Genomic DNA, 24,511 nt, shown 5'->3' on the forward strand with positions numbered 1-24,511 from the left:
AAAGTAAGGAAGATAAGCTGTAGTACTTTACATTCCTAAGTTTATATCTCAGAGCTAGTGCAAATTAACTGAACGGAGCAAACGGATCCAATGGCAACATTTCTCTGACTAACATGGAATAAAACTGTTGGGACTGTCTTGGCTGTGGGCACTGAAGCAGGCAGACACGATGGCTTCCCCTAGGAATGACACCATGTTCCAGTGTATTTGCAAATGAAGTAGGCAGGAATTACGAAAAGCTGCATTAAAACCAAACAGACCAGCAACTCATGCAGAACAAGAATCTGCCATTATCTTTCTTTTCCCTGCAGGATCTACTTGTTCAATTTCTTTATGAAAAGAGGGCTGCATACTTTTCTCAGTCTGTCAAATGGGCAACGTTAGAAGAATTCATTCTCAAAAGGACTCCTCTGGTACCTTCTTGAGGTTGAACAAGCAAACAGATTTCAAGACTAGAAATTATCAAAGTTGGTAAGATAAACCTTTGGAAAGAGACACTGGGTGTGATATTAATTCATTATTAGTATTGCTGATCTCTGACACAATAGGTGCAAGTTCTGGACTTGGCCAGGATAGGGTTATTTATTTGTTTGTCTGGGTATTACAAGAAGCTGGCAGGGTCGACAGTCAAGACAGCCAGAAGAACCAGCCAGTGGAGTATTAGGTGCCAACTGACATCACGCCCTCATAAGGGGAGGGCTGGCCAGGCAAGCACAGGCATTTCAAGTAAGGGGCTGGCTGCAGCGCAGCAGGGTCAGGCAAACAGGCTGGGCCACTGTGGTCAGTACAGCATCTTGCATCACTCGCTTTATACACTACTTCATTAGTATTATTGTTATTCCTTCTCTCTTTGTGTTGTTCTGTTAAACTCTCCTTATCTCAACCCAAAGGATTTCTGCCTTTTTTCTCCCAATCTTCCTTCCCAGTAAGGAAGTTGAGGCAAAGGGAGACAGTTGTGTGAGGTGCCAGCTGGGGCTATACCACAACTGTACAACTTTCAAATTGTAAAATATTAAGTTACCTGACTTTAAACATTAACTGCCAGGGATTTGCATGTAAGTACTCAGGATACAGAAGCAAATGAAAATAAGTTAAACAACATCATAACAATTACTGACTCCTGGTATTAGTTGTTTAACTGAATTCAGAATTACACAGAGCAAAACAGGTTCTGTAAACATAGGTTCAAACTGAATGCCCCTGTTACTGAGTGCAATTATATCACAGACAAAAAGAATAAGCAGAGTAGATCTCAGAAGAGTTACTTCAGCAAGGTGTAATTTCATCACTTTTCCTTAATGGTGATTAATTTTATCCTCAGCTTCTTAACATGAAGAATGAACGGGCACAAAGGAACTGCAGAAGGCTAAAACCAAACAAAGACAAACCCTACAGGACCCAAACCCACCACAGAGCAAACCATACAAGTCAGAAAATTACTTACTTATATTCTGCAAATACTCTTCTTTCCCTGCTTTCACTTTGATTGCTATTCAACATCCTTCGACTACTCTGTGCCCACTCTCACTGAGAGATGGCCATACATCCAGTGCTCTGCATACCTCAGCTACCAGCCCAAGGCAACAGCGGTATATTGGGGGACTGGGGAGGACCACTGAGCCACCATGGCTTGGGACCACATGCAGGGCTGCTGGGGCTGAAAGTATCTCCTTTCAGAGCCAAATGTATACATTTGGACCCAAGTCCTACCCTTACAGGCTCTGCCTCTTAATTACTCTCCGAATATGTTTTCAATATGCACTTGGTGTAATTTTTCAGTATAGGATAAACTAATATCTGAATTTGGTGTATAGTAAGATTCATCCTTAGTTTAGTGCCCAAATTTACCAGAAGCAAAAGAAAACCCCAGGCAACCTTTCTACAGAAAGCACTGCCTGATTCGATGGGAAAGCACTAAACTACTGCACCCCTCCTAAAGCTGTTAAAAGAAGACATTTTGTTTACCTTCATAACACTAGGTAAGAATTACACTTGAAAAAACAGGAAATAAACATGTTGACTTACAGATGATTTTTAACACTATTATGGAACTACATAAACAATAAACTTATGTGTTTCTACATCAAGAAATGCCAACTTAAAGTCATAACTAGTTTCAAATGGTAATTGTATCTCTAAAACCACAAATCAGTTTCAGTTCTCAGTGGCTGTCCTCTGGATCAGAGAGTCCCCTTAGTATGTTTAGTAATGTATGATTTTGTCTACCTACTGCCTCCAAGGAAAGATAAGCAGCAAAACCCTTATCAGTGGTGCCCTTCCAGGGCAACTCAACACCTTCACTACCACTCCAAGCATGCAGTCTTCACTGTCAGCCCTCAGCACATGCTCGAGCATGTGCTCCCTTCTGTGGCCTAGAATGTTCAATAACCTATTTTAAAATGCTGTGCACCACCAGAACTACAGTAACTCTCCAATACACCTTAGTCAATGTCCAAATACAGAGAGCAAAACAAAATCTGTGCAAAAGATTACTAACTTAACCCTTATTTCAGATGGTTTAAAGCTGAGCATGGACTGCCAGGATTCTACCATATATGTTTTCCCATTTTTCTCTTTTATGCATAAATGCTTGTGATGTGTGCAGGCATATTCCTAAACAAACATGGTCCATATTTTAACCTGATTCTTGTAGCTTGTTTTATCAGGTACTAGTAAATACTCTCTTACACCCACACTTCATCAGGAAGTCTAACAGATGTTCAAGACCTGATTTGTGGGACTAGTGCTTACTAAGGTGTTAAATGATCTGATCTGAAATGACAAAGATTTGAAAATAATCAGATTTGAAAATCTGATTGCAGCATAATTTATGCAAAATATATATATAAAATACATAAGATCCACCCTCTGTTCCAAAGTAGGAAAAAGTATGACAGAATTTGTGAAAGTAATATTTTCCCTTATTAAATGAGAACACAGTGTAAGTTCCTTCTACATGCAACAGTTATATCAAAACAGTAATCATCCATTCACTTCTGAAGCTTTGTTCTCATATCCACCATAAACAAGTCATGCAATAAGAACAAAATTTTCTCCATGACTTACCTGAATTCTTTTGCAGAATGCTGCATTAAAGAAACAGAAGCAAGAAAAAATGTTGATCACCTTGCCATTAAAACATATTTCAGTTCTAAAAAGTTCTGCCCATGCAGGGTCATTGGCTGTGTCTTTCTACAGCATTTGCCTCCTATTGAAATGTTGCAGCGGTTCTCTACCATGCCATTTAGTTACCACTTTGTTTGGAGGCTGGGAAAGGTAATAAACAGCAATTTATCCCTTACTGCTTGGAGAAATCTACATCTGTTGTTTCCTAACATCTGGACTCTTGCACATAATGACACAATACAGATGGCATTCTGCAAACAACTCTTAGGTTTTGGGGGGTTTTAAGACAAAATCCATTTCATATAACTGTAAGCAAAGCATCAACAAAAGACTTGGCATTACGACTTCATTACATTAGTTGATAAATACAGCCAGTGGAACACAGCCAACCTTTTTCTTCATCCATAAAACAGATCAGAATCCTCTTTATGCTGCCACAGAGGTATTGGTGCTGATGCATTAGTGGTATGTACGTCTGATACTGTGGGGCACGCTAAGACGTGAATTTGTAGTAAGGCAATGGCTTCGGGGTTCTGACCAGGCATAAGCTACTACCTCAAAGGTGATCTGAGCAGTTACAGCCATTTTCTTATCACCCTTCTTGGAAAAATGATTTCAAATACCCTCAGATTTCTGTTAACTTCTAAAGTGCAAATGCTGAAATGGGTATGCAACACTGATGACTATGATCCTTTGAAGGAATCAGTGATGAGACACTGCTGTTGGAATTCAGTTGCTCACCTCAGCCTCTCCCTGGGAAGCTCAAGAACACAGAAGCAAATCTCAAGTGATGGTGTGTTCACTTGAGAGAAAGAACAATCACTTGAACTTTTCCCACTTTCTTTAAAGCCTTCAGAGTCTGTACAGCCAACAGAGTGGTGAATATTTTCCTGTGAAGGGCATCAGATCTCCAGGTCTAGTCAGACATAACCTTGGGTACCAATTCAAACTCAAGTGACAGCTCTACAAATTGTATCATAATGCAGTTTTAGAGGGATAACCTAAAAGAGGCTGTTTTGGAGCCTGACAGCTGGGAACTTCTACTACTAGGCATGAAATAGTCTTTCTGATCATATAACTTCAGCCACATAGCTAAGATCTCTTCTGTAAGCTTGTCCATATATATCGTGTGTTACTTTGACAATTTACAAAATTGCCTCTTTTGTGTCACAGGTAAAAAAAACCTCTTCATAGTTACGAAGGCTTCAAATTTTTCTTCCTGATCTTTTGTTTTTGTTTGGGGTTTTTTGGTGGGGTTTTCGTTTGTTTGGGGTTTTTTTTTTTGTTTGTTTGTTTGTTTTTAAGGTTCTCTCTGCTCTAAATTAAATGAAAAGTATGACTAAGCATTTTGAAATTTATTGAAGACAAGATGGTCTTAGGGGAAAGTGTGGGAGGAAGCTGCTAATGGAAAAATGATCTCCCAACTGATTCAGGCACTTGCAGACACCTTTAAGGGTAGGAAGTAAAAAGAGCCATCAGCTAGGTTGCCACAACAGACATCTATCAGCTTTGTTGCTTCACGATCAGCTAGAAACTATTTCAGAAGAAAAAGGAAAACTTTTTGTATCAAAAAAGAACACTGTCTCACTGCCAAGTGATCAAACTTACAGAAAAGTGTCAATACTGTTCTTTTCAACAGAGATCTGGATGCCAGAATCAAAGCCAAATTCACCAGAAGACCATGACCTTTACCTCGGGTATGTGCCCTGAATACCAGCTATACTTAGTACACCTCAGTAGAGGGGAGAAACCCTTCCTATTCCCTGGCCTTTCAGCCATGCATTTCCACAGTCACTAACATGAAGAGATGCCAGCACTGCCCAGGCTCCTCCTTTTCACCTAGCTGCACAATGCAACATCACAGTCCTAATATGAAACACAAGACAAAGTCCCTCGTAGTGCCCAGGCCATCCCTCTCCAGGGCAGCTAAGATCTGTGAGCAGACCTAGCTACTGCTTGTACAGCTGCCCAGGGCACTGTATGGCTTAAAAATGACAGCTGCTTGAGCCAACCCAGAAGACTGACTCATACAACCACAACATAGTTGAGGCTGGAAGGAACCTTTAAAGACCATCTAGTCCATCCTTCATAGGCAGGGATATTTTCCATTAGATAAGGTTGCTCAAAGCCCCATCCAACCTGACCTTAAGAAACTCTTCCAGAGCTTTATCATCCTTACTGTGAAAAATGTCTCATATCTGTATACAGATGTAAGACAAACCGTGTGACCATGACTATGTCCCTACTACGGCAGCTGAGGTGCCTTGAGAAGAAATTTGATGCACTCCAATTCAGAGCTCTAGAAGCTTCTTGTTCACCTAGTGTACCACTGCACAAAATGATACTGGTAGCTCAGATGGGGAAGTCAGATTAACCTCTATAAATTTTCTCTGCTCTTTCATTGTAATAGTGAATAGGGAGTTGCAGTGTGCTTCTACAAAGATGCTATGTGAAGAAAAGAATAGTCCTTAAAGTTGTGGCAATTTATTTTTTAAGTAGTCTGTGTAATTATCTTTCTATCTAAGTGCTGCCACCTCATGCAGCAACTGAAATTTCCATAATTTCACCTCATAATGGCCTTATGTTTGAAATACTATATTTTGAACTTCACTCTCCTGCTCCATTACTGGAACTTTTATGGAAAAGCCTGACTTAAGTTAAGAAAGCAAGCATTTTATGAATGACAAGGCTCATAATTTTGATAGTACCCCTTCTTGAAATATGATTTTATTCACAGTACTGACTGAAATCTGATGCTACTTCATTTGGGTACTCATCTTGCTAGTAAGGTGATCTATTTCCCCTCATTTCTAGGCCTTAAGCAGTTTATAAGAATGCAAACATAACTCAAGTAAAAATATTAAAAGTTATTTATGTTGAAATTATTTTTTTGGCAGTTAACTTTTTAGACAACCAAGCTCAGTACAGACAGTAAAAAGTTATCTATGCATCAGGAGAAAAAAAAATTAGCAGTCAGGGCATGGCACTGAGTGCTGCTCAATAATTCTTGCATTTATTTCAGTAATACATGGGTAATCTTAGACAGAGTTTTCAACTTCAGTGTAAAGGCTTTCAAGGGAGGGAGTAACTTCCACATCCCTTCGCAATTTCATTGAACAAATAACCTTGCACTAAGTCAAGCTGGTAACAAAGCTGATACTTTTAAACACAGTATTTTTGTGAACCAGAAAAGGACTACATGGCTAAGGCAGGAGTGAAGAACACCATCAGTGATTCACTGAAATTAGCAGACAGGACTCAATATCCACAAATTGGCTGAATCAGTAGGTGTCATCTTTTCATTGCCATTTTCTTAAAAGTATAACTGTACTTTAACCACCTTTTAATTCTTTCTTCCAAAAAAGGTGGATTCTGCTCACAACCAGATTACAGCATTTAAAGCACTGTTTTTAGAGAATATATTACACTGTAGATGCTTCGAGCAGCTCTGAAGAGGAATTATTATTTCTAGGTGTTGTCAACATTTTTCCAGAGGAAGAAATGTGCAGTTAAACCATGAAAGGAACTGCACAGATCCCTTCCCCTCCCCTGGAGTTTGAAGTGGTGTCACCACCATCCATCTTCTGGTAGGGCAAAGCGTGAAGGTGGAGTGGAGGATAAGGTTTCCGAAGTACTCCTGGAAGGTTTACCTTCCAGTACCTTATTGCTTCAACTGTCTCTGACCTTGCAAGTGATTCAGAGTGAAAAATCATAAAAATCAAACCAATGTTGCACTGGTGCCTGTTCAAGGTACTGGATATTACCTTTCAAGCTGGTGATCACATGGAGAGACCAACCCAGGTACAAGCTCCAAGACATATGAAGGAGGGTAGCTATTCTCTCAGAGGGTCCTGAGGGCTTTGCTGTCAACTTTCACACTCCCTACAGGAGCTCCTACAGCTCCCCATGGAAATTACAGCTCCCTGTGAGAAATCACAGCCTTTTGACACCAGGATAGTTTTTTTTCAGCAGGTAACAAAGCTGTTGGGGAAGACTGTGGGAAGATCTGGTTTCTGTATGCTCTGTACACCCACAGTGATCAAGTTTTTCCTCCACTGAAGGAGATCCAGCAGAGATTTAGTAGCTGGAGTGCAGATGGCAGCAGGACGTGACTGCTGTGATAAGGTCTGAATGCATTGCAGCAGTGTGGGAATGCAGCTTACCTGGATCTGCAGTGATCAAGTTACCAGCAAAAGTGCTTCTAATTCAATGTGACACTGGTAATCAGGAAGGTATTTTATACCTTTTTGCCTGGCAGAAAGGTGCAGTCCTGTCTTTCTAATAAGACTCACAGCAGGTTATCTGCTAATATTTCAGAGGAAGGAGGTATTTGCTGCATCATCTCTGCCTTCATCCCTTCCAAATGAGATTACAGTAATATGATATACATGGAGCTATAGTTTATTTGTAAGCTGCAAACAGCATAGAAAGCTGTTGACTCTTAGAAAAGGAGAAGGTTCTAATATTGAACCAATGTAAATTGTTTGTGAATATGCACTGGTCTAAAGTGACCTCTGGATTAAAAGTTAATATGTTGGTTTTGACATACAAAATCCTGTATGATATGGGAGCATACAGAGGCAGCTCTTTTTCCCATCATCAGAACATCATACTTTTCATTGGATAAAATGTGTAAATACCTGTTACGAAGCACATGATCACAGTATCACAGTGTATCAGAGGTTGGAAGGGACCTCAAGAGATCATCAGGTCCAACCCCCCTGCCAGAGCAGGATCACTTAGGTAGTCTGCACAGGAATGTATCCAGGTGGGTTTGGAAAGTCTTCTGAGAAGGAGACTCCACAACCCCCCTGGGCAGCCTGTTCCAGTGCTCTGTCACCCTCACTGTAAAGAAGTTTCTCCTCATGTTGAGGTGAAGTCTTCTATGTTCAAGTTTGAACCTATTGTTCCTTGTCATATCACTGTGAACCACCAAAAAGAGCCTGGCCCCCTCCACTTGACACCCTCTTGGCACACTCTTTCTATTTTCAAGTCACCAATTAAACACTAAAATAATTTGGGGCTTTATTTTTTTGCTATGCAACATTTCAAGAAATAAACAAGTCATCCTTTGATGCCTTTAACAGTCTCAAGATGTCACTTGGTGAAAACATTACCTGTTCTCAGACAACTCCTTCACAAACAGCATCCCCTAGAATAAAGTTTTGATAGAAACCATACTTTAAAACCTACCAGTTCTAACTGAATTCTACCAAAATCCCAAACTGATTTTGGCATAAAAATACCTTCATGCTGAGTTAGTAGAAGAGCTCAGAGAACTGTGAGGAGGCCCCTTCTCAGCAGCCACATACCATTCCAAAGAAGCCTGGTCTGTCCTCGGGTACATGAAGCTCTGGGTACACATTGTCCAAGAACCATTTGAAGTCCTTACATTTCAGCTTCTCTCGAAGCAGTCTCCTTTCTGTCACATCTCCATATGGCTCCTGGAAAAAGATTAAAAATTAAAAAAAAACCTTCAAAATACCCCAACCAGAACAGATGCTCTCTTTTAAACTATCTGTATACATTATTAAGAACCATATGTTAAAGTGATGAGTAGGACTTTTAAGCAGGAAAAATCCCCATGTTTGGGTGCTGGATTTGGTTTCTTTATCCTTACAATAAAGAACTGGAATGGTGCACGTCAAACTTTAAAATATTCTAGAAGACAGTTTGTCTGAGAAGACTGCCCAACTCCCAAAGTAAGAAAGTCCCTGAATACAGATTGCTGGGAACTGAGAAGGCATATTGGAAAATAAAGCTTCCTTTAGCTGGGTAGCTGTAAATCTCACAAGCAGTGAATGAATCTTGAGAATTTTAAATTATTCCCTTCCATTATCCATTCCATCATCATCTGTCATTACCTGCCCAGACAGTTATACACTCAGCTGATGAAATTGGTGAAATTTGCTAATGTTTCCTTTGAAATGCATAGTTTTGGGTGGTGAGGCATATGAAATCTTAACCACAAAAAAGCTACCATTGCAGACTCTTCCCTGTCTGTAGATTGAAGCAGAGTTCACATCTTTTCATGTCTGCCTTCAAAAAAATCTATCTTTATGTTATATTGACTAGGGACTTCAGACAGTGAGGCATCGAGACACTGTCGGCAAGCCCAGATTTTTACAGGTCACCTGACACACTCTTTCATCAAACCACAAATAGATTTGCATTTCTGAAAGCTGTGGAAATATCACTGGAAATACAAAGCAGATGTAAAACAGAGACAGAGATGCCTGCTTGAATAAACAAAGAGTATGACACTTCAGCTTTTGAGGTCTGAGCATTAATCTTGAAGCAAAACTTTGTGGAACCAAATTCTGCAGCTGTAGCATCAATCATTTTGCCATTATGCTATGGAACCAAATATTTGGGTTAGATGAAGCGAATCGGCCTGAACTCAACCGCTGCAACAAGTGATGTACAGAGTGTTACAGACAGCAGAGTGCACTGGCAGCAGCTTCAAGATGTGAAAAAAACCTCACACCAGCCTCAGCTTACAACCACTGTGTTACAAGGAGCCAATACACAAAACTACACACAAATATCCGTTAGAGTTCAAGTTCTGACTTCACTGACATTAGCAGCTCAGAACTGTACAAGAAAAAGTTACAGCATTATAGCCTGCATATGACCAGCAGAACTGGCCTGGCATTACCTGTGAGCTCCCATCTTTGGATAATCAAAACTCCTATTTTTCTCAAAGTCACAGTCTAATAATAAAACCTAAATGGCTTTTATGATGTTAAAGTAAAACAATTATTACAAATGCATAGACTGCAATAATCTAATTACCCAGTTGAATCCAAAGGAACACAAGATGGAAGCTAACACAATTCAGCCTCTCCGGTGTTCCCCAGCATATCCTTTAAAAGCCTAATGGTTTCAAAAGTACTCTTGCCCTCGGCCCTGTCTGTTGGGGTAGACCATTCAAATGTGAGGAGCTCCTGTAACCCTGCCTGGTCCCCAAGCTCTGGATCAGCCCACCCCAGGGCAGTTCTCCCCTGCACAAAACCAGAAAGCCAGCACTCAGAAAACTTGCTGTGAAAAGAGAAGTGCCTGGGGAGATGAAGCACATCCATTAACAAGCAACAGCAGAGAGTGATTTCTTTTAGGCCTGAAGTTTGGACTTTGTGCCAGAGGATCATGTAAGTAGTTTCTAGATGTTGTGAGGATATTCCAGTATCACTGTCTTTGTCAGCCTACAGGCTCCCCAGAATAAATATATCCAAGCCATGAATTTACATGCTATTCTACTGTTCTAACCTGCTCAATTTTTACAGTATTTCTCTCTTGAAAAGTTTTGCAAGTGATCTTATGTTTTCTTCCTCACAGAAAATAAAAGCATCATTTAAAAACAAATGAACAACCCACAACTGATACTCCAAACGTTTTATTACAAGAATTTTCACCTGAGTTCCCAGAACTGTTAATTAATCTTTGTAATATCATTTGTTGAACCTCGTGAGGTTCAGCAAGAGCAAACTGGGGGGTGAGGTGATAGAAAGGAGCCCTGTGGAAAAGGATTTAGGGTTGCCGATGGACAAGAAGTTGGACATGAGCAGGCAGTGAGCTTGCAGCCCAGAAGGCAAATCACATCCTGAGCTACATCAAAAGATGCATTATTGCCAGCAGATCCAGAGAGGTGATTCTGCCACTTTGCTCTGGTGAGACCTCACCTGGAGTACTGCATCCAGGTTGGAGCCTTCAATAAAGGAAGGACACAAAGCTGATGGAACAGGTCCAGAGGAGGGACACGAAAATGATCAGGGGTTTGGACCATCTCTGCTATGAGGACAGGCTGAGGGAGCTGGGGGTGTTCAGCCTGGAGAAGAGGATGCTCCAGGGACACCTAGTAGTGACCCTCCAGTACCTGAAGGGGGACTACAAGAGGGATGGAGAGAGACTGTTTACAGAGGCCTGTAGTGACAGGACAAGGGCCAATGGCTTCAAACTGGAGAAAGGCAGATTTAGACTGGATGTTAGGAATAGGTGTTTTATTATGAGAGTGGTGGAACACTGGAAGAGGTTGCCTGGGGAGGTGGTTGAGGCCCCACCCCTGAAGATATTCAAAGTGAAGCTCAACAGAGCTCTGGGCAGCCTGGTCCAGTTGGGGATGCCCCTGCTTACTGCAGGGGGGGTTAGACTAGATGACCTTCGGAGGTTCCTTCCAACCCAGATCATTCTATGATTTTTTTAAAAAAGCATTTTGCCACAGTAAATTAAAAAAAAAAATCCATTTTGTCTTACACTGGTCCAAAGTTTTACAATTATCACAAGACAGCTAATTTTGCTAAAGATTATCACCATACTGTTCACTTACAGATCTACTGTCCATTGAACCTTGTTGATTAGCATTCATTAATCAAGAGTCTATTCTGTAATTCATTATTGATGGAATCCTGTATCAGCTGTTTCATAGAAGTGCCCATTTCATGCTGAACAGCTCCTCCTTACTTGGGTCACCTTGCTTAATCTTATTTTTTTTATTTTTTCATTCATTTAATACTGGCACAAATGTGGTGACCTTCCAGTCTTACAGAATTCCTGTTTGTTTTTCCGTGGAATTAAGAATTAACTGTGTATACACTTAGTCTGTATTTGGGGAAAAGTTTCATAAAATGTAAGAATCATAGAATCATAGAATCAGTCAGGGTTGGAAGGGACCACAAGGATCATCCAGTTCCAACCCCCCTGCCATGGGCAGGGACACCTCACACTAGATCAGGCTGGCCAGAGCCTCATCCAGCCTGGCCTTAAACACCTCCAGGGATGGGGCCTCAACCACCACCCTGCACAACCCATTCCAGGCTCTCACCACTCTCATGGGGAAGAACTTCTTCCTCACGTCCAGCCTGAATCTCCCCACTTCCAGCTTTATTCCATTCCCCCTAGTCCTATCACTAACTGATATCCTAAAAAGTCCCTCCCCAGCTTTCTTGTAGCCCCCTTCAGGTACTGGAAGGTCACAAGAAGGTCACCTCGGAGCCTTCTCTTCTCCAGACTGAACAGCCCCAACTCTCTCAGTCTGTCCTCATAGGAGAGGTCCTCCAGCCCTCTGATCATCCTGGTGACTCTTCTCTGGACACCTTCCAGCATGTCCATAGCCCTCTTGGAACAGAGGCTCCAGAACTGGACGCAGTACTCCAGATGGGGTCTCACCAGAGCTGAGCAGAGGGGGAGAATCACCTCCCTGGCCCTGCTGGCCACACTTCTCCTGATGCAGCCCAGGCTCTGGTCGGCTTTCTGGGCTGCAAGTGCACACTGACAGCTCATGTTGAGCTTCTCATCCCCCAGCACCCCCAAGTCCCTCTCTTCAGGGCTGTTCTCCAGCCAGTCCCAGCACAGCCTGTATTTGTGCTTGGGATTGCCTCAACCCAGATGCAGGACCCTGCACTTGGTCTTGTTGAACCTCATGAGGTTGTCATGGGCCCCCCTCTCCAGCCTGTCAAGGTCCCTCTGGATGGCATCCCTTCCCTCCAGTGTGTCTGCTGGACCACACAGCTTGGTGTCATCAGCAAACTTTCTGAGGGTGCACTCAATGCTACTGTCCATGTCACCAACAAAGATATTGAACAAGACTGGTCCCAGGACTGTAAGAAATACAAGACTGTAAGAAATAAACATAAAAAGCACCTCGTGTTAAATACCAGCTAATAGTTAATTCTTTGAAAACGAATTGGATGGAAATTCCAAGAACAATGAACTTCAAACTCACCAGGCGAGCATGTGGGTTTCGGTGGTAATAGATTTCTTTATACTCATCCATCCACACTTCAGCTGCACGCACACTGTTGGCCAAAGCTTTAGACCGTGAGTACGGAGCTTGTTTGGGGAAAACGTGACCCACATGAGAGCAAGGGTGGATCTCAAGGCTTCCTCCACACTGCCATATCTGAACAAAGAATTGACACCATTAACTTGAAACTTTCCAAGTAGGAGGATACAGTAACAGTAAGTCTTTGCCAGGGTAATACCTTCCTAAAAGCATCAGAGGATGCTGCAAGCAATATATACAATACTTGTGTGTCTCATTTGATGCCAGTAACAACATGCTTGTGAAGTCAGGGCAAATCATTGGGAGTAACAAGGAGATAATCCCATATATGGTTTGCAATTATCCCTTTCTCAGCTTTACTTTCTCTGAAGGCCTGTGGTCTACAACACAAGTTATATAGGCATTGTTATCAACAGAGCTGTTCCCAGTCCTTATTATTCACATTCTGGTCATATTATTGGAGAACAACAACTTGTGTTTCCATTTCTATATTCACCATTTCAGAAGAAGGGTGTGGGTGTCTGGTCATAAAATGTAACTAACCTTTCTCACTGCAAAGAAAAAGCAAAGTAATTCTCTAACTGACCCATGGCGGTCCAGCCACGATTAGTGAAACAGGTTCTCCTATCTAAACCAATATTCCTACTTGCTGTCAAGGAAAAGTACTTGAATCTGAAAGTGGAATTGGCAGAACTCATTCTGCCCTCATCCTTATGCCTCTAGCTCTCCACGTCAGCAAATACTTGGCCCTGGAGATAAAGCCCATAAATGACCACAAAGCAGGGATGCTAGTCTCAAAGCTCTGTGCAAATGTTTGTAATCATTCTCCTCTCCTTTGAAAACTCTGGACTTTTGGCAGCTCACCCACACAGCCACTGAGTTCAAGTTCGATGTAATTAAGGGAAGCATGGCTAGATATTTTCCATTTATTATTACACACAATGTGGCAGAATGCCTATTTCTGACAGGTGCCTGAAAAAAAGTGTCTGAAATTGTCAGGTGGGAGGAAAGGCAGGACACAATGCTACTCTTGGAACACACTTGAGACTATCACCAATGGCTCCGATAGACTTCTTGTTGAAGTTTCTTGAGCACTGGCACTCCAGTGAGCTAATTCCCCTCCAGTATTAACCATTCAGAGGTGACAGCTCCTCTTCTTTGTAAATAGAGGATAAGAGAAATTAGTTGAAATATGTTTTAATTATATGTTATTCAAATGAACACATCAGGAGTGAATGCTATGAAGTAGCAAATAAAACTTCTCTATTTAATGACAGCAGATCAGATGGGACTTTTTTTTCCCCTCTCTTTCTCTCTTCCTGGGACTTTTTGGGATCCAGAAGGCCAGTACAGAGGCTTTCCAAAACATAAGATGGATGGATGTTGTCTTCAGACTGGTTGAGAGGGGGGGTTGTAGTTTGTTTGGGTTTTTTTAAAAGTTATTTAGGATTTCCCTCATATTTCTTAATTTAGAAATGAATGTTTCTCACTTGATTCAGTTTTGGATACGATGTCATACGTTTACATGTGGCACAATACTGTGCTTAGTAACAAAGCTGGAAGCACTCTACTATATACATTTACTTTTAAAATAAATGGTTTCATTAAAGATATAGGAAATTCAATATTCAAGTACAGACAACGAGCACTAGATAATCTTTACTTCTTGTTTTTCACGAGGGTTTTCTCTCTTTTCTTTCTTCTGAGGTAACCAATACACCTGTCATTCGAACTGAAAAAAGATTATAGGGATTACACAAGAAATCATAGAATTGTTAGGGTTGGAAGGGACCTCAAGGATCATCCAGTTCCAACCTCCCCTGCCATGGGCAGGGACACCTCACACTACATCAGTCTGCCCAGAGCCACATCCAGTCTGGCCTTAAAATCCTCCAGGGATGGGGCTTCTACCACCTCACAGGGGAACCTGTTCCAGTGTCTCACCACCCTCATGGTGAAAAACTTCTTCCTCACATCCTAACATCTAGAATTCTGTACTGATCCTTTAAACAACTTGTGTATTTTCACATGTAAGTTGCACAACTGTCAATCTGAAAGCTGCTATGAAACCAGTTGTCTGCTTTCACTTTAAGATCACACATTTTGAAATATGATTCGAAACAATAGCTTCCTATATCCAAGATTACTTTTTTAATTGTGCAAGATCTGCTTGCCAGCAAATATTAAGCACCATGGAATTTGTTGCAGCTTAACAATGTCCATATTTTTTATATTGTGTATAAGCATTTCTTTACTGATAATTACTGTTTTGATGACTCTGTTTATAAACAAGATATGAGGAACGGACCATAAAAACTACTGAAGTCAAAATGTACAGTTAAGAAGGAAGAACATTATTCTACTCTTCCATAATCAAGTCTAATTTAAATTAAGTAAAACAGACTGACTGCATCTCTGCTAAATTGCTGCCAAAAAGAAAATTACAGAAGAGCTTATTTTTCAATAATTAAAATCCTGAATTTCTCTAAAACATGACTATAGGTTGCTAAGCAATGCTTATTAAATTCTGCTTCTTTCATTAAAACAGTTCAAAACTTCTCTTGTTTTTCCTGTTACAAGCAAAAATCAAATATATGGCAGCAAAACAACTCTTCAAATGGATTATTTCTTTTTATTTTAATGGAAAACACATCAGCCTCTACATATAATCATGTAAAATGAACAGCGATAAATTAAAGCAAGGAATTCAACAGAGAAACTGCAGTGGATTACCAAATGCTACCTATGTGCTTCTGGGGAAGATTTCAACCTTCTGCAATAGAGAAGCACATTAAATTACACATGTATGTTGCATGCTCACCTGAATGAAAATACATTTCTTAACTAGGTCTGGCTACCTTGAGGCTTTCCTTCTAAAAGTGTATTGTTTCCCTTCACCACAAAACCAAAACTGTTTTACTTTCACTTTCATCTTGATAGATGTACAGGAGAGATTTATTTTTTTCCTTTTTGGAGACAGATGGTAACATTACAAAATGTTACATAACTGCTAAGCTCTCTCTTTGGGATCCCCTCTCCCTGCCAGGGTCTCTGGACAACTGACCTAATGGCAGGACAGTAAGTGATAAACAAGCTCTATAAACTCTACCATCTCCATTCTAACACTTTAGGACTCTCTGGAAGAAATAAAAAGTTTTTCTTAAGAATGGTTGATATCTTCTGAAAAAGAAAGATAAACTGTGGAAAATACTCCATTCCTGCCCATCTCTTCTACAATTTTGCTTGCTGGCTTGCAGCTGAGCACTCCTGCACGATCTGCTGGGAGCTGGGCACGCAGAGGAACCTCCCCAGCCACACAAACCCATCCTGGCTGCTCCTGCCACAAGACAGATTTCCAGATCCAGACAGGAAGAAACAATATAAAAAAGATGAAAAGAGGCCCCAGGCAATTGGAGACTTATCATCCAGGCCCACAGGCAATGAAATTTCCACCAGGAGAAAGGTCTTATCAGGAAATTATTTTGTCTTTTTGCACATGCATGGTGGTTTTCTATTATGCCATGATGGTGTTGAAGGACAGACTGCAGCCCTATCAAGTGTTGGTACCCAGAATCAAACTTACACTTCAGTGCCATTAGCAGGACCAAGAGCAGAGAGGTGGGGGGGAAGCCAGAACCATATCCCCCTTCATTCCTTGTACAGGAGGGGGTTTCAATGCTCATTATGCCTATGAAGTGAAATTTTATGCAGTCAAATAGCATTAGGCAATTCAAAAACAAGGCACATTGACCTGATCCTGCATTCAGGATTAGGATTCATTCATCTCTCTTAGTCACCGTGCTCTTATCCAAAGCTCTGTCCTTGCAACTCTCAAAACCACAGAGATTTTTTTTTTCCAGTTTAGAATAACCAGAGTACAAGAAAGACGAGGCTTGAAGGCAAGTCCTTTCGTGTCATTGGGAAGGTGGTGATTTCAGAGATTGGAAGAACAATGAATTAATTTACAGTGTTTTTCAGTATCCCTGCTCCTAATTTTCAGGTCTGGCAGGTCTAGAAACCATGGAGATAAAAGAATTAACACTGATTTATCTCTCTTGACTGTCTTGAGCACTGTGGGCAGCCAGAAGAACACAGTTCAGCAACATCTAAACACTCTGCACTCTTACACAAAAATCCTCACTGCAGGAAGCACAGGGACTTCAAATCAAATAGAGGAAAGCATGCCATGCACAATTTGGATCCAGATGCCCAGATCCTACTAGCAATCTACACTAGCAAACACACCCAGATATATTTGGTGCTGGTTGCACAGTTTGTCCTCTAAAACTCTTGGGCCCCAAGAAGACAGCCTCTTGATCTTCCTCTAGTGAACCCCACACCACAGCTCCCACTGTGCTTTCTTGAATCTCTTTACCCACCACAAGCAATGTTCCTGCTCTTGGCCCAGTGCATAGAATCATTTCAGTTCAAAAAGACCTTAAAAATCAAGTCCAACCACTAACCTAGCATTGCCAAGTTCACCAGTAAACCACATCCCTCAGCACCACCTCTACATGTCTTTTTAAATACCTCCAGGGATGATGACTCAACCCTTTCCCTGGGCAGCCTATTCCAACATTTGACAAGAGATTTTTAACAATATCCAATCTAAACCTCCCCTGGCACGACTTGAGGCCATTTCTTCTCATCCTATTGCTAGTTACTCAGAAGAAGAGACTGAGCCCCCACCTCACTACAACCTCCTTTCTGGTAGTTGTAGAGAGCAATTAGGTCTCCCCTCAGCCTCCTCCAGACTAAACAACCTTAGTGGTCATAACCATGGTCTGGACATGCTCCAGCAACTCAACGTCATACTTGTAGCAAGGGGCCCATAAACTAAACATGGTATTTGAGGTGCAGCCTCACCAGGGCCAAGCACAGGGGAAAAATCATTTCTCTGCTCCTACTGGCCACACTATTTCTGATACAAGCCAGGATGCTGTTGGATTTCTTGGCCACCTGAGCACACTGCTTGCTCATGTTCAGTTGGTTGTTGATGATCACCCCCAGGTCCTTTTTGTTCAGGAAGCTTTCCAGCCATTCTCTCTTTCTAGCCGTTTCTGTAGCATTGCATGGGGTTGTTGTGACCCAGGTGCAGGACCTGGCACTTGTTGAACCTCGTAATACTGGCCTTGAGCCATCAATCCAGCCTGTCTGAATACCTCTGCAAAGCCTTTCTACCCTCAAGCAGATCAACACTGAGCATGACACGCTGCATGCCCGTGGCCACTGCAAGACTTCTGAGCCCCTGGGCTGGTGCACTTGTGCCTGCTTCAGCACCTGCAGGGCATGGCAGTATGCTTATGCACAACCCTCCAGCATGCTGACTCTTGGGGACCCTGCTACTCATCCTTTTGTGCTTCTTCCTGTGTGCCAGGCAGCCTCTGGTGCTTCCTCCAGCCCACAACAAGACATTTCTCCAAGTTGAGGGAGTGAAGGCACTGCTCACTCATACTGGTGAACCTCATAGGATCAAACATATTGTTCTGAGGAATCTGTAACATCAGAAATGAGACCTGCTGCCAGAGCCTGGCAGAGGTCAACAGCAATGATGGCTTCGGTCTAAATCAGCAGCCAGTGCAAGGAGCACTGCATGCTGTACAGGGCAGGTGTCAGACTTGTTGTATCAGCAAGCCTTGGTTTCCCAGAAAGCAAGGCATGAAGAACAGAAAGTCAAGAACTGCATGCAGAGAGGGCTGCCTTCAAAGCCTGCTACAATGAGTTGTAGAAAAGCTCTTTGTATAAAGCTCACACAAACCATCTCAGAGGAGAAAACCACTGCAACTCCTACTGGTTAGGGGGCAACCATTTTGGTGCCACCAAGTCTGTGACATACAGGGTCACAGAAGACTGCAGACATTTCAAACAACATTAAGTAGATCCTGTAATGTTCAGTTCTGCCAACTGTGGCTGTTGCTCCCAAGCTTGCTGCTTTGAAAAAGGTGAACATTTCTGCTGATAGACAGAGCATACAGCACTATGCTGAAAAGCAGACGTGGGGGACTCCTGCTTCAGAAGCTCAAAGACCTGATGAAGGTGAGTAAACTGCTTTGAGCTTCAAGTGGAGACCTGCTGAATTTAGTGACCAAGACATGCAGGCTGTGTGTTTTGACCTAACGTGCCAGAGAGCTTTTCACCTATATAAAAAAGGAGGAGGCCATGAATTCAGCTCAAACAGCAATCTGGCTGAGAAGCACCGCTCCAGAAAGAAACCATGCCAGCTGCAGGTCTCTGCTTATTAGCCTCCTTAATCATTTTCTTTCCATATATTTATGCTCTCTCTGCTAGGATTTCCATGCTACGTTCAGGAGGAGCAGCGTTCAAGAAGATTTCTCTGGCTTCTCTGGTTAACAGGCAGGCATCTCATGTGAGACAGGCTGGTGACACTTCCTTTCTCAAATGAGTGAGAATACTATTTAGAATCATAGCGTGGTTTGGGTTGTAATATACCTTTAAAGATCATTTAGTCCAACCTCTCTTTAATATCTTTGGCTAGATAAAGTTGCTCAAACAAAACCACCAATCCTCCCCTCCCACAGTTCAGTGATACACAGAAATGCAAATATGACCATAAAACATACCTGATGATGAGGAGAAAAAGGAAGGAGAATCCAAGATACTAAATTGTAAATTCCCTATGTGGTATCTCTTAACACCACCAGGGGATTGCTTCAACAAGTTGAAGGTGATACAGGGCAAGCCACAAGCAGCCAGTGCTCACTGGGAATTAGCAGCAACACAGGTAACAGCAGCATTGAGGACAAGACCGTTTTGATTTCAGTTTGGACTATCTTCTGTCTCCTCTCTTCCTCTGTCATAAATCCTTTTAACTCCAGCATAACTATCTGCCCCACACCTGAGCATTGGTCTACTCTCTACTGGTGTACAGCTCTACAGCTCCTGGAGATTTTCACCATCACCTTTTATAACCTTTATAGAAACATTTCCTGAAGTGAAACAGAATAAAGCCTTCAGGAAGTGCAGGGGCTGGGATCGTCCTGCCCTACTGGTTAACTGCCAGCAGTTTCCACCACCGAGTCCATCAACTGCAGTTTGTCAGAACCACATTAGAGTATCATAAATGTTTGTTTCCAATGATTTTCTTCAAGGCATAGAATGCAAACTTCATCTGCTAATATCACATCACTGCTTAGATTTTGTAGTAACATCCAAAACAAAAGACTTTTTTTGTTTAATTGTTTTAAAGTGTCTACTCCACAGGAAAATTGAACTATGAATAGTTCTATGAATAGAACTCTTGTTCCATCCAACATGAGACAGAACAAGAGGAAATTGGCTCAAGTTGTGCCAAAGGAGGTTCAGATTGGATATTATGAAAAATTTCTTCACAGAAAGGGTTATCAGACATCGGAACAGGCTGCCCAGGGAGGTGGTGGAGTCACCATCCCTGGAGGTTATTTAAAAGACATGTGGATGTGGTGCTGAGGGACATGGTTTAGAGGCAATAGCTTAACAGTAGCAGTTTGTGATGGTTTGAAACTGTCTTTTTAATTTTTCTTCTCAAAGTTCAAGCAGAGAAAGTGAAAAAGTGTAAATAAGTCACCATTGGGTGTAAGAAAGCAAAATAATGATTGTTCTAAACACTTCCATTGGGTAGATAGGAATGTTTAAGAACTACTACTCAAAACAAAGTGGGGCAGTCTGCAGTGGGGACAACTTGCTGGGCTGTCTGGCTGCTGTTTCTTCTTCTCTTCTGGCTGAAGATAACACACTGACCTTGGTGAGCTAAGGTAACAATCCTCTTTGCTTCTACCTAACTAACTGCTTTCTGCCAGGGGGGAGGCGGCCCCTGGGAGAGAGGCCCCTTGGGAAAGGTCCCCTTTGGGGGGAAGCAAAGGGAGCTTGGTTGTACTTTTCTGTTGATTGTATATATTTGTAAATGTTGTGAATTGTGTATATTTGTACATATTCATTGCATTTCATTGTAGATTGTAGATCTGCTTGTAAACACAGCTTTCACTTCGCTTCCAGACTGGGCTAGCCTGGTTATTGTTGGTGTGGGGGGAATTTCAGCTCACACTGACACACAGTTGAATTGTGAGTTCTGCTCTAGGTGAGCGGTTGGTCTTGATGATCTCAAAGGTTTCTTCCAACCTCAACAGTTCTATGATTTTATACTGAAGCATGAGAACAAGGAAAAGAGATTCATGTAAGTATCTCCCAAAATACTCCCTTCTTAACACCTGCTCACATTACGGCTATGTCATTACTTAAAGAGGCATGAAGAAAGAAATATGAAACAAACCCAAAACCTTTAATTAAGCCACTTACCCTAAATGAGAATTCAAGGTTTTCTCCTCCCCAGACTTCCATTCCTGTATCATATGAACCGAGATAATCAAAATATTTCTTGCTCACAGAAAACAATCCTCCTGCCATGGTTGGAGACCTATAAAAATAAAAGAGAACAGTAACTCTGATTTGAATAAAAAGTGAAAAATACAAAATTAACAAACAATAGATCAAAAATATTATAAATATTTATTTTCCATTTTCTCAATCTTTTCTGGATGCAAAGTAACAGCCAGACTTTGATAGGTTAAGTAGCATACCACCAGGACATTTATATTTAATTTTGTAGTAAAAAAAGATTGTATCAGAAGCAAGGTCCAGAATGTATTAAAATAAAAATAACAATGAAAATAGAGAAGATAAGCATTGTGTTAACACAATATTTTGCAATTATAGCATCATTATGAGTGGCCACAAATGACTAACCTCTTAGTTTCACACAGTAGAATATGTGCTTTTTTTTTTGTAGCAGAATTATTTTAGTCATCTCTGCAATTCTAAGTGCAATATTCTTATATATATTTTACTTATGTGTAGTAAGGAAACACAAATTTGTGCTTTAGTAATTAATAACAACATTTCTGATCCCATTAATATCTGACCAGAATTAAGTACATAGAGCCCAAGAAAAGATTTTTCTTTTATTATTTCCAAGATCTGCCCATCTGTATTTATTTTTAACTGTTTGCTACATTTGGAAGAAAAAGCAGGGGTCAAGATGGGATTCTTGTTGAAGATCACAAGGCCCCACAAATGACAGTGCACTTCAGGAATGTACTTTCAGTAGGGTAGTGTGTGCACATATATATAAACTTTAATTAATTCATTATTGCTCCCTAAGTGTTTACAGCCTTAGAATACTAGCCTCTTTAAAGTGCCAAGCATAAAGTGCTGGTTGGAACTAAATTCACTTGACACTTCATGAATTTTACTAAATTGCTGTTGAGGTAAATATCAATGAATGATAGGTGCAGCGATCAGTTACCCTTAATCTGCCAAAACTAATTTTACCAGCCATCTTTTTGAAACAACACTGTCTTACACTGCCATATATTGTTTCTGAGAATGGAAAGAGATGAGGAGAGACAGAAGGTATAAAAAATAAACAAAACAAAGCCCATATCCTGTCAAGCTTTTCTGTCTCACTCCAGAGCTTGTCTTTCCAAACACATCTGTCGGTGACACCACTCTTGGCACTGCTGCTTACTCCAGACACTTGCTGAGCTCACAGTCCTGGGGCTACCAGGAAGCTTTATCCCTTACTGTTTTCCCCATAGCATGCCATAGACAATTCTTCTTGTTGGGAGAAGAAAAGCATTATATTTAAACTAAAGGCCTTAAAAGCATTTAATCTATTTTGAAGCTGTTTTTCAGGAGGATGCATTCCAGTATATGGTGAGAAAGATCAAATTACTACTTTACTTCTCCCATTAAAAAAAAAATAACATTTGCTTCTCTAATTTGAAGATTAGTTCATTAATATTTGTGAAGTACTGGGTATTGTCATCAGGATAAGGAACATAGAAAAGGCTGAGAAAATTCTGCATGTGTCATAGCCCATCACTACAAATAAAAGCAAGGACTAACAAAATAGTGATATTAAAATGCCAAACAACTGCTTAATTTCTCACAATACACTGCTGAAATACAGTGACTTCCAAACAGAGGATCAGGATTTTGTTTACAGTATCCATTTTCCTGATACATTGTTGGTACTCTTACTTTACCTCTCCTGAAAACACAGTATGGAGTGACAGAGAATACTAACTGCAGCTTGTCTTAAAACAAAACTAAACCCCACAAGAAAGTCATCCTTAAAATAAAACAAAACTAAACCCCACAAGGAAGTCATCCTCATGAGCTCCTATGAGTTAGCCCTTCAAGAAATCATGATGGGTAGAGCTGTAGTACTTGATCCAAACGAAGAACTAGCAAACTGGTTCACCTTTCAAAACAGAGCAAGGAACCACCACCATCACTACAGCGCAGTCTTCAAAACTACTTTTGCCTTCTTACAAGTTGGTTGTGTTTCTCCTTTCACCATTGACCACAACACATTTTTTACAACGTGGATCCTCTTTGCTTTGCACAGAGGACATCCTTTAGTACTAATTAATCATTTACAACCTTTCCGTATGCTGATAAGAATTTGTGGGAGTTTGCCTGCGGAAGTCCAGAGACTGCTTGTGCAATAAGAATTCCATGTGGAAGATTACACAGAGCAGAATTTTTTTAGGAGCATGGTGAGCAGGAGCTATTTTGGAAAAAAAGGGCAAGCAAACAAGAATTTTTAAGTAAAATGCTCATTTCCTAAGTATTTTTCAGCACCTGGCATTTCAAAATGAACTCAAAAGCACTTGTAGCATTCACAGTTTTATAAGATGCATAAAAATTAACCTGATCACATCAGTCTTGGACTTCCTCCTTTTTTGTTCTCTTTCAGGGGTAGTATGCCAAGTGAAGACCAGTCTCCAGTCAAACCCCCCAATCTGTGGCTCACCAGCATTTCCCAAGTACTCAAATGTGTTCCAGTCAATAACATCGATAACCGGGCAAACAACAGCTGATTCGTCTTCTGCAATCCTAATATGATTTAAAAAAAAATAAATTAAAAATTACTTCCATTAGATACATCTCTAAAACTAGAACTGTCAAGAACAGAGAACACAGATACCAGATGCAAAGTTTTGCTCCTTTTCAACTCATATTGCAATGCAAGGAAAGGACAGCTACAAGAATAACCACTTGCTTGACTTCTTGCTAAGGATGCATCAAAAGGCTGCATAAGAAAGGACTCAGCTGTAGGCACCTGGCAAGCATCAATCTTTCTGGAGAGTGGAAGCGAGGTATGCCAGATGGCTTGAAACAATACATTCAGCAGCTGGCTTGGCTGTCATATCCAGCACTGTATTCTCAATGAAAACACCTATTTTGTTTTGTACAGGTAGCTGCACTAGAGATATTTAGAAAGCAGCATGACTATCACTCTGTAAAAATGAATAAGGTAGCTAGGCTCTTGGCTAATGGTCCTTCTTGTAACTATGATCATCTGCAAAAAGTTATACCAAGCACTACAACAGCAAATCAAAAAGAAGCCATGAGCTTAAACAATTTTAAAACACACAAACAAAAAAATACAAAACCACAAATATGTGACACAAGAATCAGACCTCCAACAGTGAAACATACATAAAGGAGGCCTCCAGGAACCCTGACAACATAAGAGATAAAAATGAGAAACAAGATAGTACTGAAGAATGACAGACCTATCAGCAAGGCTGATGTAAATACAGC

The 24,511-nt window shown here is 41.0% G+C and overlaps 1 protein-coding gene across 1 annotated transcript in view; it reads right to left on the reverse strand.

Annotated features, from left to right (window-relative positions):
- Window positions 1-24,511, reverse strand: part of GALNT12 (polypeptide N-acetylgalactosaminyltransferase 12) — a 56,134-nt gene that overhangs the window by 13,891 nt on the left and 17,732 nt on the right. The window contains exons 4-7 of the mRNA XM_054381728.1: window positions 23,615-23,800; window positions 21,197-21,314; window positions 12,845-13,021; window positions 8,439-8,570 (exon numbers count right to left, since the gene is read on the reverse strand). Of these exons, the coding sequence (XP_054237703.1) occupies window positions 8,439-8,570; window positions 12,845-13,021; window positions 21,197-21,314; window positions 23,615-23,800 (613 nt within the window). The remainder of the gene's footprint in view (window positions 1-8,438; window positions 8,571-12,844; window positions 13,022-21,196; window positions 21,315-23,614; window positions 23,801-24,511) is intronic.

Source organism: Indicator indicator, chromosome 6, assembly GCF_027791375.1.
Source record: "Indicator indicator isolate 239-I01 chromosome 6, UM_Iind_1.1, whole genome shotgun sequence".
Classification (NCBI taxonomy): Eukaryota; Metazoa; Chordata; class Aves; order Piciformes; family Indicatoridae; genus Indicator; species Indicator indicator.